Here is a 14,271-nt window from a genome sequence, read left to right as displayed (position 1 = left end):
GAGACTATAAAAACTGCCCCGGGCTCAGCCCCCGGGGCTCTTCCTGAGGAACCCGAATCCCAGGGAACGTCCTCCGTGTTGCACTGTTTGTTTTTTTTCTGGGTTGTCGAGTGGGACTTGGGCTTACCTCGAGTCTCCGCTCCTGGTTTTCTTTTTAATAAACGAGCAGACTTTTATTCCACCCCAAAAGTCCAAGCCTCGTTTATAACACTGGGAATTAGGCTCGACTACAACCTTAAAGACCTTGCTGGAAAAGCAACAGAGTGTTTGTAGGCTGAAATGAACTCTGTCATCACTATGCTCATGGGAATTGACAGAATAATAAAACCCCACTAAACAGCTGTCCTGACTCCCTGCCAAGGCTGGGCATCATTTACTTCTGGCTCCTGTTTTCACCACACAAAGGATCAATTTCACAAACTGCACTGCAACAGTGAGCAACCACCCCACTCAATCACTCAAGATTAATTTCCTTCTCAATTAGGTTTTCCTACCAGGTTGGCAGGAGAGAATCTTCCCACAGCCTCAAGAAACACAGATTCAACGACACAAATTATTCTGATAGAAACAAACTTATCCTCCCTGCAATGGCCATGCTTGGGACACACATTCTGGACGGATACTCTGAGCACATCCCATGCACACACACACACCTGCATAACTTTGCAGAACACCACATCATTGTTAGTCTGAGTTCCTCTAGATGTTTTCAAGAGCTGTGAACAGTATCTGCACAATTTGGAAATCTTACCTATCCAAATCCAGGTGTTCCTATAGCTGAGCTGCTACTTTAAAGTAGAAGGAATGAAAAAGGTCTTGGCTTGAGTTTGGACAGGAATTTCCTAACATGGTGTTGAGTTGGAAAGGGCCTTAAAGAACATCCAGTTCTAACCCCCTGCCATGGGCAGGGACACCTTCCACTATCCCAGGCTGCTCTAAGCCCCATCCAACCTGGCCTTGAATACTTCTAGAGATGGGGCATCTCTGAGCAGCTTCTCTGAGCAACCTCTGGCAGGGCCTCACCACCCTCATGGACTTCCTTTCCACTCATCAACCCATGGCCTGCAACATCCCAGCAAAGCAGAAATCACAGTAATAAAACCAACAGAAACACACCCCAAGAATGTCACAGTACTAAAGGCAGAAGTGTCAAAGGGCTGACTGCAGACACAGCAGCATCCCAAGTTCTAGATGATGTAGTTACCCAGCCAGGACTGCCTGTCTTGATGTTGAGCTGGATGCAAAGAAGATGCCATCAAAGTTCCCAGCAAGTTGTTTTCCTCAGCTCCAGAGGCTTCCATACCTCCCAGACACCGGAGCCTCCTCCTTCTCAGAACGCTGCCAACTGAATGGGCCACAGAAACAGCCCAAAAGCTGCTGCCCAACATAAAATCATGGGTGAGCCCACCACAACTACCATGGGTTAGGAGTCAGCACACAAATAGCCCCTCCAGCACATCCAAGGAAGCCTGCAGCTGGAAGTGTGTGACTGGGGCACAGGTAAGGACCAGCTGGGGTGGATTAGGGACCACCAGCCCAGCTACAGCCAGAGGAGGTGCTGGCACTGGGATCCCAGGACTGTAAACACATCTGCCCTTGGGGTCCCAGCCGGCAGTTCCACCACAGATGAGTCACAACAAAACCGCACAGGATCAGCTTTCGGTTTCTCTTCATTAACCAAGAGGTTGTTAATGTTCTTGGAAATACCAGCCCTTGCACCAGCAGTTAGCCCAGGGTTGATGATTTTCTAGCGGGGGTTATGTAGCCTCATCCACAGAGGTATTCCAACATGATTTACTGAAGTCCTTGATTTTATGGGACACCCCATGGAGTTTACAGGACAATTAACCCATATGCACACCATCACTAGGGGGAACAGGAACAGAAAAAGAAATTACCACTATTCTTACTGTCAAAATTTGGTGAAACACAAGCAGTGGCATGTTGCAACTGGGCTGCTCCAGCTGGAAGAAGGTATCAGATACCACTAGAAGAACTTGTTGCAGTTTTCCCTGGCAGCCTGGCCTTAACCGCAGCGCTGGAGCCTTTGAAAGTGGTTTCCAGAAGACAGAGGGGGGGACAAGAGAACCTCAAAATCTGCAGCTACTTGGCCAGAAAACTTGGAAGTTTTGGTTCACAGTCACCACAGGCTTTTAAACAAGGAAAACAGATCGAGTTCTGGCATGTTGATTGAACTTGTGCTAAACCACTTAACCCTGAAGAGCAGCAACACACACATTGCTCTGAGCGAAACACAGCTGCAGCACAAAACAACAGTAAATTTTCACGGCTCTTTCAGCCTCAGTGCTCCCCACCTTTTCACAGGATCGCAGAATCAATGAGGTTGGAAAACACCTCTAATATCAAGTCCAATCATTAATCCAGCACTGCCAAGTCCGTGACGACAACACGTCCCTAAGCACCACATCCACACGTCTTTTAAATCCCTCCAGGGACGGCGACTCCGCCACTACCCGGGGCAGACTGTTCCAATGCCTTCCCCTTCCGCGGAAGAAGCTTTTACAAATATCCACTCTAAATTTTCTCCAGTACAACTTGAGGCCGTTCCCTCTGGACCTGGAAATCACACCCCGGGATAATTTTTCTCACTCCTCAACTGATTTCTCCCACTGCCACCCCTTCCCAGTAACCAGCAAAACACGTTCTCTCTGTAACCTCCTTCCCCGGACCCTCGAGCCCTAAAACTTCGCGCAGCTGAAGCGAAAATTAAACAAAACAGCATCACAGCGCAATTAACCCACCCTCCCCACGCAGCGCCGTGTCGGACACCCGCCCCGTTTTCGTCAGCTCCTCCCCGGCAACTCGCCGGGTTACACCAACACTTTCTTACCCTTCATTAAAATTTTCTAAGTGACTGAGCAATGGCCAACACAAGCGCAGCCACTTTTAACAGATTACAGCCGCGCGTTCCGCGGACCTTCATTACCATCAGATTAGGGCTGGGGACGGGGGTTTTTAAGAAGGAGCATCTGGCGCAGCAACCGCCGGCTCGGGAACATCCACAGCGCGTCCCTTCTTCCCAAACCCAGCCGGGAGTTAGCGCAAAACCTGGTGTTTCTAAGTGACCGGGCACCCACCCCCGAGCGGCGCCGAGGTGCCGCCGGTCCCCCCGCGGGCAGGGGGTGCCCCGAGCCCCCGGTACTCACGCATGAGGGTGCTGAAGGCGCAGAGAGCCAGCAGCGCCTGCAGCAGCACCCCGAAGCGCCCCAGCAGCGCTCCGCTGCCGCAGCCGTGCGCCGGGCGGGGGGCGGCCATGGAGCTGCGGGATGCGATGGGGCGGGATGGAGCGGAGCGGTGCGGGATAACGGGGAACGGAACGGGGGCCGGAAACGCAAATGGGACAGTCCGGCCCGCACCGCGCACAAAGGCGGCCCCGAGCCGCCCCCCGGCCCCGCCCCGCCCCGCCGGCAGCGGCACCCGGGGCGGGGCGGGAGGGGAGGGACGGCACCGGGAATAGAGATGGATTGGGGTTGGGGATGGGCGCAGGGAAGGGGACATGGATGGAGATAGGTATATGGAAGGGGTTGGAGATGAGGATACAAAGGGGACAGAGAGAGAGACAGAGGCATGGGCATGGGGATGAAGATGGAGATGGAGACAGGGATGGGAATGGAAATGGAGTTGAGTTGGGGACGGGGATGAGGATGGGGACAGAGATGGAGATGTAATAAATGGTTAAAAGGTTTTTTTTGGTTGAGAAGAAGTTAAAAGTTGCTTGTTAAAAGATTGGGGATATACAGTTAATGAGTTAATTGTTATTGTGACTGTACGGGTGTAATGTTGCTATGTGCCCGCTAGATGGTGACACCAATGGGGGAAAGTAATGGGTCTATAGAAAGGAGGGGAATGTTCTAGAATGTTCTTAAGATGACTTAATTATTATGATGTAAACATCTTGAGGAATTATTGGTTAGAGGGAAAACCAATCACTCGATGCCCCAGAGACTGATGGAGCTGAACACCAATGAGGACCCCGGCAACGAGCCACCAGAGGGAGGATCTGAGCTGCACCAATCACAGCATCAGAGAGACTATAAAAACTGCCCCGGGCTCAGCCCCTAGGGCTCTTCCTGAGTCCGAGGGAACGCTGTCTGTGTGGCGCACTGTTTGTTTTTTTTCTGGGTTGTGGAGTGGGACTTGGGCTTACCTCGAGTCTCCGCTCCTGGTTTTCTTTTTAATAAACGAGCAGACTTTTATTCCACCCAAAAAGTCCAAGCCTCGTTTATAACAGAGATGGGGATACAAAGCGGACAGAGACAGAGGCATGGGGATGAAGATGGGGGTGGGAATGGGAATGAGGATGGGGACAAAGACCGAGATGGGGATGTGGAAGGGGTTGGATATGGGGATGCAGTGGGGACAGACACTGAGACAGCAACAGGCATGGGAATGAGGATGGAAATGGAGACACGGATGGGGATGGGGATGGAGATGGACTTGGAGATGGGAATGAGTATGGTGATAGGTAATGGGAGAAGGATGGGGACAGAGATGGAGATGTGGATGTGGAAGGGGTTGGAGGTGCAATAGGGACAGAGATAAAGGTGGAAACGGGGATGAGGATGGGGACAGAGATGACAGTGTGGATGTAGATGAGGTTGGAGATGGAATGGGGATGGAGATGAAGGGGGTATCAGGATGGAGATGTAGGCAGAGACAGTGATGGGGACAGGAGTTATGGATGTGGATGAGGACAGAGATAGAGGTGGGGATGATTATGGAGATGAGGATGGGGGGTCCTGGAGAGAACTGTGGTGCTGGATTGGGGAAATCTTGCTGAGGTTTGGAGTGCTGGGTTTGGGGAATCCTTGTGGAATAGGGCTCCTGTTGGGGTTTGAGATGCTGGACTGAGGGAATCCCAGAAGTGTTTCAGGTGCCAGGATGTGGATGTCCCAGCAGGGTTTGGGTTGTCCTGGCTGGAGAGGTCCTGGCATAGTTTGGGATCCTTGACTGGGGAGGGTTGGTAGGGGTCCTGGTAAAGACTGGGGTGCCAGGTTGAGGGGTTCCAGCAGGGATGGGAGTGCTGGGTTTGGGAGGTCACAGTGGGGTTTGGGGTACCAGGCTAGAGAGGATCCTAGCAGGGTTTAGGATGCTGGGCTGGGGGAGTCCTGGTGGGATTTTGAGTCTCCTGATGGGGTCAGGTTCTTAAACTGCAGCCTCAAATCTCCTCTTTTTTGCTCCTCTGTGTAACACTGGTGCCGCCCCCCTCCACGGCCTCCTTCCCACAGGGCAGATTTCATTTTCTCTCTCTTTTCAATACACTTTTGTGTATTGGCCAACTTTAGGGAGCACTGGGGTCACACACTGACGTTCCCCTCCCTGATTTTGCAGGGTCGGAGCTTGTGTTTAGTTACAAAACCAGAGAGGCTGCAAATCTTATCCTGTCATATGACTCTGAGCAATGGCCTTAAAAACAGCAGTAAATGTTATGAGACAAGAAAATCATGGGAGCTGGCCTGCTGCCCAAATAGGTCAGTTTTCAACACAGGAGGGAATTGTGTTATTCCTGGACTTGGGAATCCCCTGTTCTGGAGAGGTCATTAGTGCCAGGCAGTTTAGGCTGGAGTATTATCCCTCCTCAACTCAGCCATAACATCCCTGAAATCACAAAAATAGTCCCTCCTCTTTCTTTTCCAAGGGTGAATTGAATTTTGGGTTGATAGATGTTCACTTAGCTCACTGACTTTAATCATGGTTTAATCACGAGTTCAGCCAGGAAGGTGGAAGTTTCATCTCACTAACTCATTTTCAGCTGATTTTGTATGTGCAATTGTTACTTTCATAAAAAGGTTCATTCCCCTGAGCTGGTAAATGTGATTGTGTTTCGCAGTCAGTTGCCTTTATATTAAATTCTAAATCAAATATTAAAGTTGATACTTTTACATAAGCCAGTTGAACACACCGTATGTGGAAGCATCTATTAAGCAAGTACACATTTTAACACAGATTTCCTCAGGCTCTAACTTTTCTTGCATTTTCTCGGATTTCCTAGGCTGCTGCTAAAAAGGCATTTTCAAGAATTGCTGGATAGTAATTTTTCCCCTGGGAGGTGCCTTGGACTCCACTTACTCAGGTACAGTACAGCAATTGGTGAAACAAAGGGGGCAAAAAAAAAAGACATTTAAACAAGGTGTGTATTTCTTAAACAAAATTTTAGTTTTTATGAATAACCTGCAAAGTATCTGTGATGTATCAGGGTCTTGCCCAAGGGGACAATTTTTCAAAAGCTCCCTCGGAGCCAGTGCTGCCTCCTCCCCTTTCTTCAAGTCCAATTAATGGTGATTTCTCCCAGCTGCTTTATCAGCAGGACAAAGTTGTCCGGGGCCCTATTTCCAGGTGCTGATAGTTTTACAAGAGAGCAGAGTGCCTCCCATGTGTGAAAACACTCAGGCTACAAGAGGGCAATAAACAGAACCCCTTGATTTCCCCCCTCCTTGCAGGAAGAGGCAGATATCCTTCAGCGGCTGTTGATGCTCCACACTCCTCTGTGAAAACACAGCTTTTCTTTATCAGAAGTACCATTTGCACTTCAAAATATTGATATTTTCTGAACCCATGCAAAAAAGTCCTTAAGCTTTTTCTGCATCCCAGGTGGAGCCCAGGAGCTTTGGTTGTTAAATTCTGCTCTATTATTTTGGCAATTAAGATGCCTCACTACTCGTTCCCTGCTTCCCCCCCCCCCCCCCCCCCAAGGTTTTTCTGTCTCTCGGGGGACTTTAGAGCCCCTTTCAGCATCTAAAGGGGCTCCAAGAGAGGTGGAGAGGGACTTTGGACAAGGGCATGGAGTGACAGGATAACAGGGAATGACTTCACACTGCCAGAGGGCAGGGCTAGATGGGATATTGGGAAGAAATTCTTCCCTGTGAGGGTGGTGAAGCCCTGAAGAGGTTTCCCAGAGAAGCTGTGGCTGCCCCTGGATCCCTGGAAGTTTTAAAGGCCAGGCTGGACAGGGCTTGGAGCAACCTGGGATAGTGGAAGGTGTCCCTGCTGCCCATAGCAGGGGGGTTGGACCTAGGTAGTCTTCAAGGTCCTATGCAACCCAAGCCATTCTATATTTCTGTAATTTGAAAAACACCCAGCAAAAGAGAAAAGAAACAAAGTAAACACTACTTGAGTAAGTAGAATTTAATAAAGGAATCATTAAAGAAAAAAAAACCTAAAAAAAATGAATTAAAACATTAGGCCATGTGCTTAATCATGAAATCAGAAACACCAAAGCAATTTCAAGTGATAAGGAATGTAAAAACCAATCCAGGCTATTTATGAAAGTACAGGGAAAAGGAAGGATGGAGTAAATTCATTAATTCTCTATAAGAACAACATTCTACTCTATGACATAATCTAGGATACAATGGAAAACCAAATAATGGAAACCATAGAAAATACATTCATTTTTCCATCCTTCCAAAAAGGATTAGCAAGTGAAATTACCTCAAAACAACATGAGCAGTAATAATACAGGACAAGAACAGGTTAAAAGATGAGAGGAGTCAAGACTGATGGATTCAAGGGCCTGAAGAAACCTAAGCAAAAGTAGCTGTGAAGTGGGCAGGGTAAAGTCTTGTTATAAACGAGGCTTGGACTTTTCGGGTGGAGTAAAAGTCTGCTCTTTTATTAAAAAGAAAACCAGGAGCGGAGACTCGAGGTAAGCCCAAGTCCCACCCGACAACCCAGAAAAAAACAAACAGTACAACACACAGGACATTCCCTCAGACTCAGGTTCCTCAGGAAGAGCCCCGGGGGCTGAGCCCGGGGCAGTTTTTATAGTCTCTCTGATGCTGTGATTGGTGCAGCTCAGATCCTCCCTCTGGTGGCTCGTTGCCGGGGTCCTCATTGGTGTTCAGCTCCATCAGTCTCTGGGGCGTCGAGTGATTGGTTTGCCCTCTAACCAATAATTCCTTAAAATGTTTACATCATAATAATTAAGTCATCTTAAGAACATTCTAGAACATTCCCCTCCTTTCCATAGACCCATTACTTTCCCCCATTGGTGTCACCATCTAGCGGGCACATAGCAACATTACACCCGTACAGTCACAATAACAATTAACTAATTAACTGTATATCCCCAATCTTTTAACAAGCAACTTTTAACTTCTTCTCAACCAAAAAAACACCAAACTTTTAACCATTTATTACACTCTGGCTCCTCAGGAGTTATCACAGGAGAAGAGTAAATGCTGTGCCTGGCTGTGAGGAGGGGAATGAGGGTGTGGGGAATTAGAGACCCACTAGCTTTATTCCAGAAGCCAGGAAGACACTGTTAAAATTATCAAATAATCAATTTATAAGCACCTAGCAGATAATAAGGTAATAAAAAACAGCCAGTGTGGATTTGACAAGAATAAATCATGTCAGGGGCGTTTTATTTCCTACTCTGAGAGGATGACTGGGGAAGGTTTGTGTTGCTGCCCCAGTAAAAACCAAGGGCTCTGCAGGAGCCCCACCTCCAGACAAACCCTCCCAGCTGCTCCAAAAGCTGTTTGCTGCTGCATCAGAAGTGTGATGGCTCCAGGTGGGCATCTGAAGCTGGGTGAGGTAAATTAAACCCTTAGGAGAGGGTGAAGGATATCAAGCTAGAAGAGTCTGCAACCCTTCATGAGGTTAGGGTGGAAATTAGGAATTATTTTGTTAAACTGAAGGGATGGTTCCAGAGTCAACAGAAGGAAATGCAGTGAGTGGTAGGGAAGGAAGGAGGCAGAAGGTGACTGGAAAGAGTTTCAGATGTAATGTGCAGGCAAAATGTGAGTGGATAACAAAAAAGTTGTTGTAGTGAAGCACATCCTGTTGGGAGGTGATCTGGAGAGTTTTATAGAAAAATTGGGCAGTTGCTGGGTTTAGTGCAGTTTTCCTGTCACACAAAGATGTGTTGGAGTCTGGAGAAAGCAAAGAAAGATGGCAAGCATTTGAGAAAACAAGAAACAGAAAGGAAATGGAATATTTTCTCCTCCAGAAAAACCTGCAGGAACAATAGGTGTCATTGGAGGAACAGGCTTTGTGGCAAAAGTATTCCAGTACAGTAATAAAAAGTTACTGAAGTTATTGGAACTGTTCTGTCCCAAAAAGACAAGTTAGTTTTTTGTTCCCCTCCCCCCCCAAAAAAAAAGTGTTTTGCAGCACTGGGAAAATTGTCCAGCCCACATCTGACACACAGCACAGGTACCTGCTCACACTCAGCTGCCTGTGCTGTGGCTGGGCTCTGAGTTCAGAACAGACCTGGGAGGACAACAAAGCTTTTCAAGGCTTCCTCACTTCAAGGGCACTAAGCTGTGAAAAGCTGCTGGCTTGGAATCCAGAGGAATACGGGTTTTTTTTTTTAGGTCTACTCCTTTTTGTAGTGTTGCCATGGCCTTGGATGCCCTTAGTGCAGTCCCGGTACAGTCACAGGATGAAAAATCCAACCCCTGCTCTGCACAAGTTACTCTTGGGTGGGATCCACCTTACCTGGCTTCAGATGTCCCCTTTTGAGAGATCTCTTGCCTCCTTTTGTAGCCAGTGGAGAGGAATAACCTCTTTCAGGACATCTTCCTCTGACCCATCCTGATTAAGTCTTCTCCAGATCCAGGCAGTTCAGTGATGGCCTCATGTCAGAAAATAGTCACAAAAACATGAATGTCCATTTTTTTATAGCAACACAGCATTGTTTCCTTCAACTCACTTGCCCCCAAAACACTCAGGTGTTTTGTACCCCCAGGGTCCCCAGCTTGATGGCGGGGATGAGGAAAAGCCATTGGCAGGTCTGCAGATGCTTGTTGTGGTAAATTGGAGGGGGACACACGAAGCTGCCCTTTCCAGGATGATGATCATGTAAATTATTCATCTGGTTTTATTTATCATGTGATGAAGAAGTTACTTCTGAAAACAAGATATCTTAAGAAAACTTCCTTTAGCTGATACTTGGAACAGGCTTTATTCATGCTGCCAGCAGCAGTGATCCCTGCTGATTAAATAGTAGCTAGACCTTATTCTTGCTGAATTACCCATTTTACAAGGCCTGGCACATTTAACAATCTGTTCCAGGTTATATTCATAAGCAAGAGGCCAAAACCAATTTTTGTATCAGCCAGGACTTTGTATTGCAGGATACTCCAAGGAGTAATTGTCAAGGTAATTATTTTCTATTTTCAGTAAGTGCTTTAGCTGTGTTATTATGAGATGTTCAGTGTCTTGCTTTGGATGAATGGGAATCATTTCCCACTTTACAGGGCCCGTGGCATTGTTGGCTGAGGCTCTGCAACATTGCCTGCCCTGTTCACCCTGGCTGTGTAAGCCTGAGGGGCAGGGGACAGTGGGTTTTGGGTCTGTGCCCAACTGTGAGAGGCAGAAAGAGGAAGGCTTCAGCTTCCCTTTCCCCCTCCCCTCCTTCAGAACACCTCAGCTCTGCAAATCAGCCCCTGAGCACAGCCCACTCCTCTGCACAGCCATCCCTTCACCCATGGCTGGAGGACAAAGTGGGAGGTCCTACAACAGCACAGAGGAAACCCTCACAGGTACCACCATCCCAGTGGGATGATGGCCTTGCTTCAAGTTTGACTCTCTTGAGGTCATACATCATGCTCATTCCTACAGAGGTGAGCCTTGGCAGGGGGGCTGAACTAGATGATCTTTAAGGTTGCTTCCAAACCATTCAATGGTTCTAAGACAATCCTTAGGTTTGTGGCTATTTGGGCAAGGATAGAGCTGCTAGAAAGGCTCAACGTTTGCTTTTCCAATCAATTTCTTTCTTGAAAATTAAACTTGGGTTCTTCTTATGTGAGAATGGCCAGGTACAAGTTCCTTCAAGCTTAAGATATGTTTGAATTTATGGCCATTGAGACCTGGGCAAAATTCCCTGGATCTGAACTGAAACAGAGAGGATTTAGGTTGGCATCAGGACACCTTTTCCAGGACTAAGGCTAGTTAAGAGATGCAATAAGTTGTTGGAGCCAGAGAGAGAAATTCTTCCACTGGAGGATTTTAAGAACATCCATCTTTTCAGAATCAGAGAATCATTTTGGCTGGAAAAGACTTCCATCATCAAGTCCAACTATTAGTTGAGTCCAACCAATAATCTTGTCTCAGGGACAGCTGGGTAATTCCTTCTTGAGGTGGGAGAATTGATGAGTTGATCTCCTAAATTCTCCATGAACTGCATTTTCTTGGCTGCCCTGCTTCCTTTTGCCAGCCTGTATCTCCAGCCTGACCTTGTGATGCATTGTTGTTTCTTGAACAGACAGGTAGTGTCCTAATCCTGTGCTTTTGGAGATCTTATTCCTCTCAACACCCTCAGTGCAGGAGGATCAAATTCCTCCTCAGGATGATAAAAAAAAAAAAAAAAAAAAAAAGGGGTAAAGAGAAAAAATCCGATCAAATACGGTTTTGTTCCTTACAGCTCTTCTGTCTCTCTGGCAGACCTGAGATTGCCCCAGGAAAAAGGAAGCTTTCTTCTCTGCACAGTTGTAGGTTTGGATGAATCCTTTCAGGTCTTTAGCTGGATGTTGGAATCTGACAGCCTGGGTAACTATTTATGCAAAAAGATCAGTTAGGAAATGGAGACCTACCCTATTGGAGAAATGTTAAATATTCACAACATTCATGTAGCACGAACCAGAAAGGACCTTGATTATTTTCCCCCCGAGTTCTGTCGCTCATCAAGAGCCTTGAAATAAAATGCTAATTTGCCAAGACCTGGCGAATATTCCCTGCTCCTGAGCCTTTCTCCATTAGCACTTGAAAACCACAGGTTCCTTCACAAGCCATCCTTGATGTTTTATAAATGTTATCGCTGAGACACCGCTTCTACTCCCTTTAATGCATTTTTTACAGCTGCATCAGAGATATTATTTCCATTCAAGCTGCAAAGAGTCATCCTGGAAAGGACCTCAGTTACCTCTCCTGAGGTGTTTCCAAAACAGCACATGCTACCTAACCTTAAGCTAATAACCTGCTCAAGGACTCTATTTCATATTTACTGTGCAATCTCAGCTGCAGAACTACAGGTCAGGAGCGTGATAGATCCTTACAGGTACAAAAAATCTTTCGGAAGAAGGCTCGACCTTGGCTAAATTTCACTTGGATGAATTTCCATGAGAAAAAAACGTGCAAATGTGGAAGAAAAGGGGTGTTAATAGAGTTTGGATTAGAAATGGTGCAACAAGTATTGCAACAAACAAACCTTCTCAAGGTTCAGGAACAAGATTGACTTCAGCCTAAAAACCTCAGTCAAGTCTGCCCCTGTGCTACACCTACAGTGTTTCTTCCCAGGGATTGCTAAATAAACTCCATCAACTGTCTTAAAACTGTTGGTTTTTACTCACCTAGTTGGTCTCTGATGAGAAATATGCACACACAAGCCCATAATGATCCTACTGGATATTAAACGGGAGGAGGAATTAAAGCAATGAGACTTGTGTTACATTCCTTAGCATCCTTAGGATCCTACCCAGGAAATCAGTCAGTTTGAGTCCCCTCCCAGTTCATTATCCAACATGCAAACATTGGGTGTGTGCCGCAGAAGGCGCAGAGAACTGCTCAGCTAAGCCAGTTCTTCCTGAAGACATGCTGGAATCTCGATTTTAGGTTTAATCCCTTCTCAGTGACTTCATCGAGTTAGGCAAGGAACAAAAGTCACAAAGAAAACACCAAGGGGAGGATTGCTCATTTCTCCTGTGATAGGTAGCCTCAAATCTGGTGGTGTTTTCTAAAACACATTCCTCTAGAATATGCATTTCATTTGAAATAATAACTTTGCTGTTATTTTTTTTTTTTCATGATGATATCCAGTGGTTTTCCAAAGCAATGAACGCAGTGATGAGGTTACTTTGGTCAGCCCTGTGTTTTATGAACTCAAGGGGAATCTTTCTCCTGGTTCCAGCTGGCATTAGATCAGATGTGTAAATCTCACCCTTAGATGAGATCTGATACAAACCAATCTCAGTTGAAAGAATCCATTTACCAGAGCTGTGTTTTCACATTTTAGTTCCCAAACACTGGACACATGCCACAATATACAACTTTTTTTCAAGCAGAATTATTGTAGCATGAATCTGTACACGTACTGAGCTCAGAGCCTTCTTCACCTCTGGAAGGGAGGCTGTAACTGCAGGGAGTTGGGTCTGTTGCTTTTGAATACTTAAGGTCTCTGAGGTGTAGCCCTACAGCCAAAACTGGCTTTCTAGGCTTCCTCAAATTGTGCCTCTTCACCCCATGCCTGAATGTAGCTTCTGGAAGGATCCTTAAAGTTATTTACAGAGAAGTCCCAGTGCTCACATGAGCACAGCTCACTGACAAAGCTTTCTCTGGCTCCGAAGCCCACCACTGTGTGGATGCAAAGCCGTACAAAATGCCTGGCAGCTGCATCCCAGAGAAACTGCATCCCAGAGGAGTCATGTTTTTACTGCATTTCCATCTTTAGCAGGAGAAGAGAGAAATATCTGAAGGAGCAAGTCAGCAGCTGCTAGAGATGATCGTACAAATCCATCCCACCCTGCAGCCCTGCTCTTGCTTTCCATAACTGCAACGGACAAGATGCTCCTTTCCAACCTTAATGATTCTATGATTCCATCAATATAACACATCTACAAGTTCTTTTTATAACAAAAAGTGTTAGAAAATTGGTTTGCAGAGTGATTTACAACCCCCAGTCACTGTATGTGTCTGACACCAGATCTGCTCTTTAAAAGTTTTTCTGACAGTGTTGCCCCAGTGAAGGGGTGGAGTTTTACAATCACCTTCCTCTGGTACATGCAGCTGAAAAAAGGCTTTTAATTGGCCTAAATTTTACTGATTGAACCAGAATATTAACTCTACAGGCTGAAAAGCTAATTTTCTTCAAGGAGATCTGTGCCTAGTGACTTTTACCATCTTTTCACATGAGTTCTGCAGAGATTGTAGCTTTTGGCATAGCTCAAGGTGGGGGTCCCAAGCCTGAGACTTTTCCTCCTGAGACTTTTCCTCTTTGCCTGGGAGGAATAGGTCTGTACCATTCAATAAGAAATTGTTTTTAATTCAATACTTATTTCAAACTCAACCTAAACGGGGTTTCTACTTTATTCTACTGTACTTTTTCTATTTTCAGCCTTGCCCTAATCAAGGGCTGCTGTTTTAACAGGCGACCCCTTAGCTTGATGCTGATGTAGGCCATATGTTCTTTTCCTTCCCATCTCTTCACTTTTGGATGTTACAACTGAAATACAAACCCCTGAATGCCCAGGGATTTCCAAAGGCCAGAAGACATCTGCTTGCCATCACAGATGTTTGCAAGTTAACACA

At 46.4% G+C, this 14,271-nt stretch overlaps 1 protein-coding gene across 1 annotated transcript in view; it reads right to left on the bottom strand.

The window, feature by feature from the left end:
• The window catches only part of LOC104694530 (store-operated calcium entry regulator STIMATE-like), a 29,931-nt gene extending 26,527 nt beyond the window's left edge, over nucleotides 1-3,404 (bottom strand). Inside the window, 1 exon segment of the mRNA XM_039570719.1 lies at nucleotides 3,168-3,404. Within this exon segment, the coding sequence (XP_039426653.1) occupies nucleotides 3,168-3,276 (109 nt within the window). The 5' untranslated portion in view covers nucleotides 3,277-3,404.
• Between the last annotated feature and the right edge of the window lie 10,867 nt (nucleotides 3,405-14,271).

The sequence above is a fragment of the Corvus cornix genome, chromosome 1A, assembly GCF_000738735.6.
Source record: "Corvus cornix cornix isolate S_Up_H32 chromosome 1A, ASM73873v5, whole genome shotgun sequence".
Taxonomy (NCBI): domain Eukaryota; kingdom Metazoa; phylum Chordata; class Aves; order Passeriformes; family Corvidae; genus Corvus; species Corvus cornix.
The sequence above is the reverse complement of the archived record's forward strand: the minus strand, read 5'-3'. Positions and strand labels throughout refer to the sequence as shown.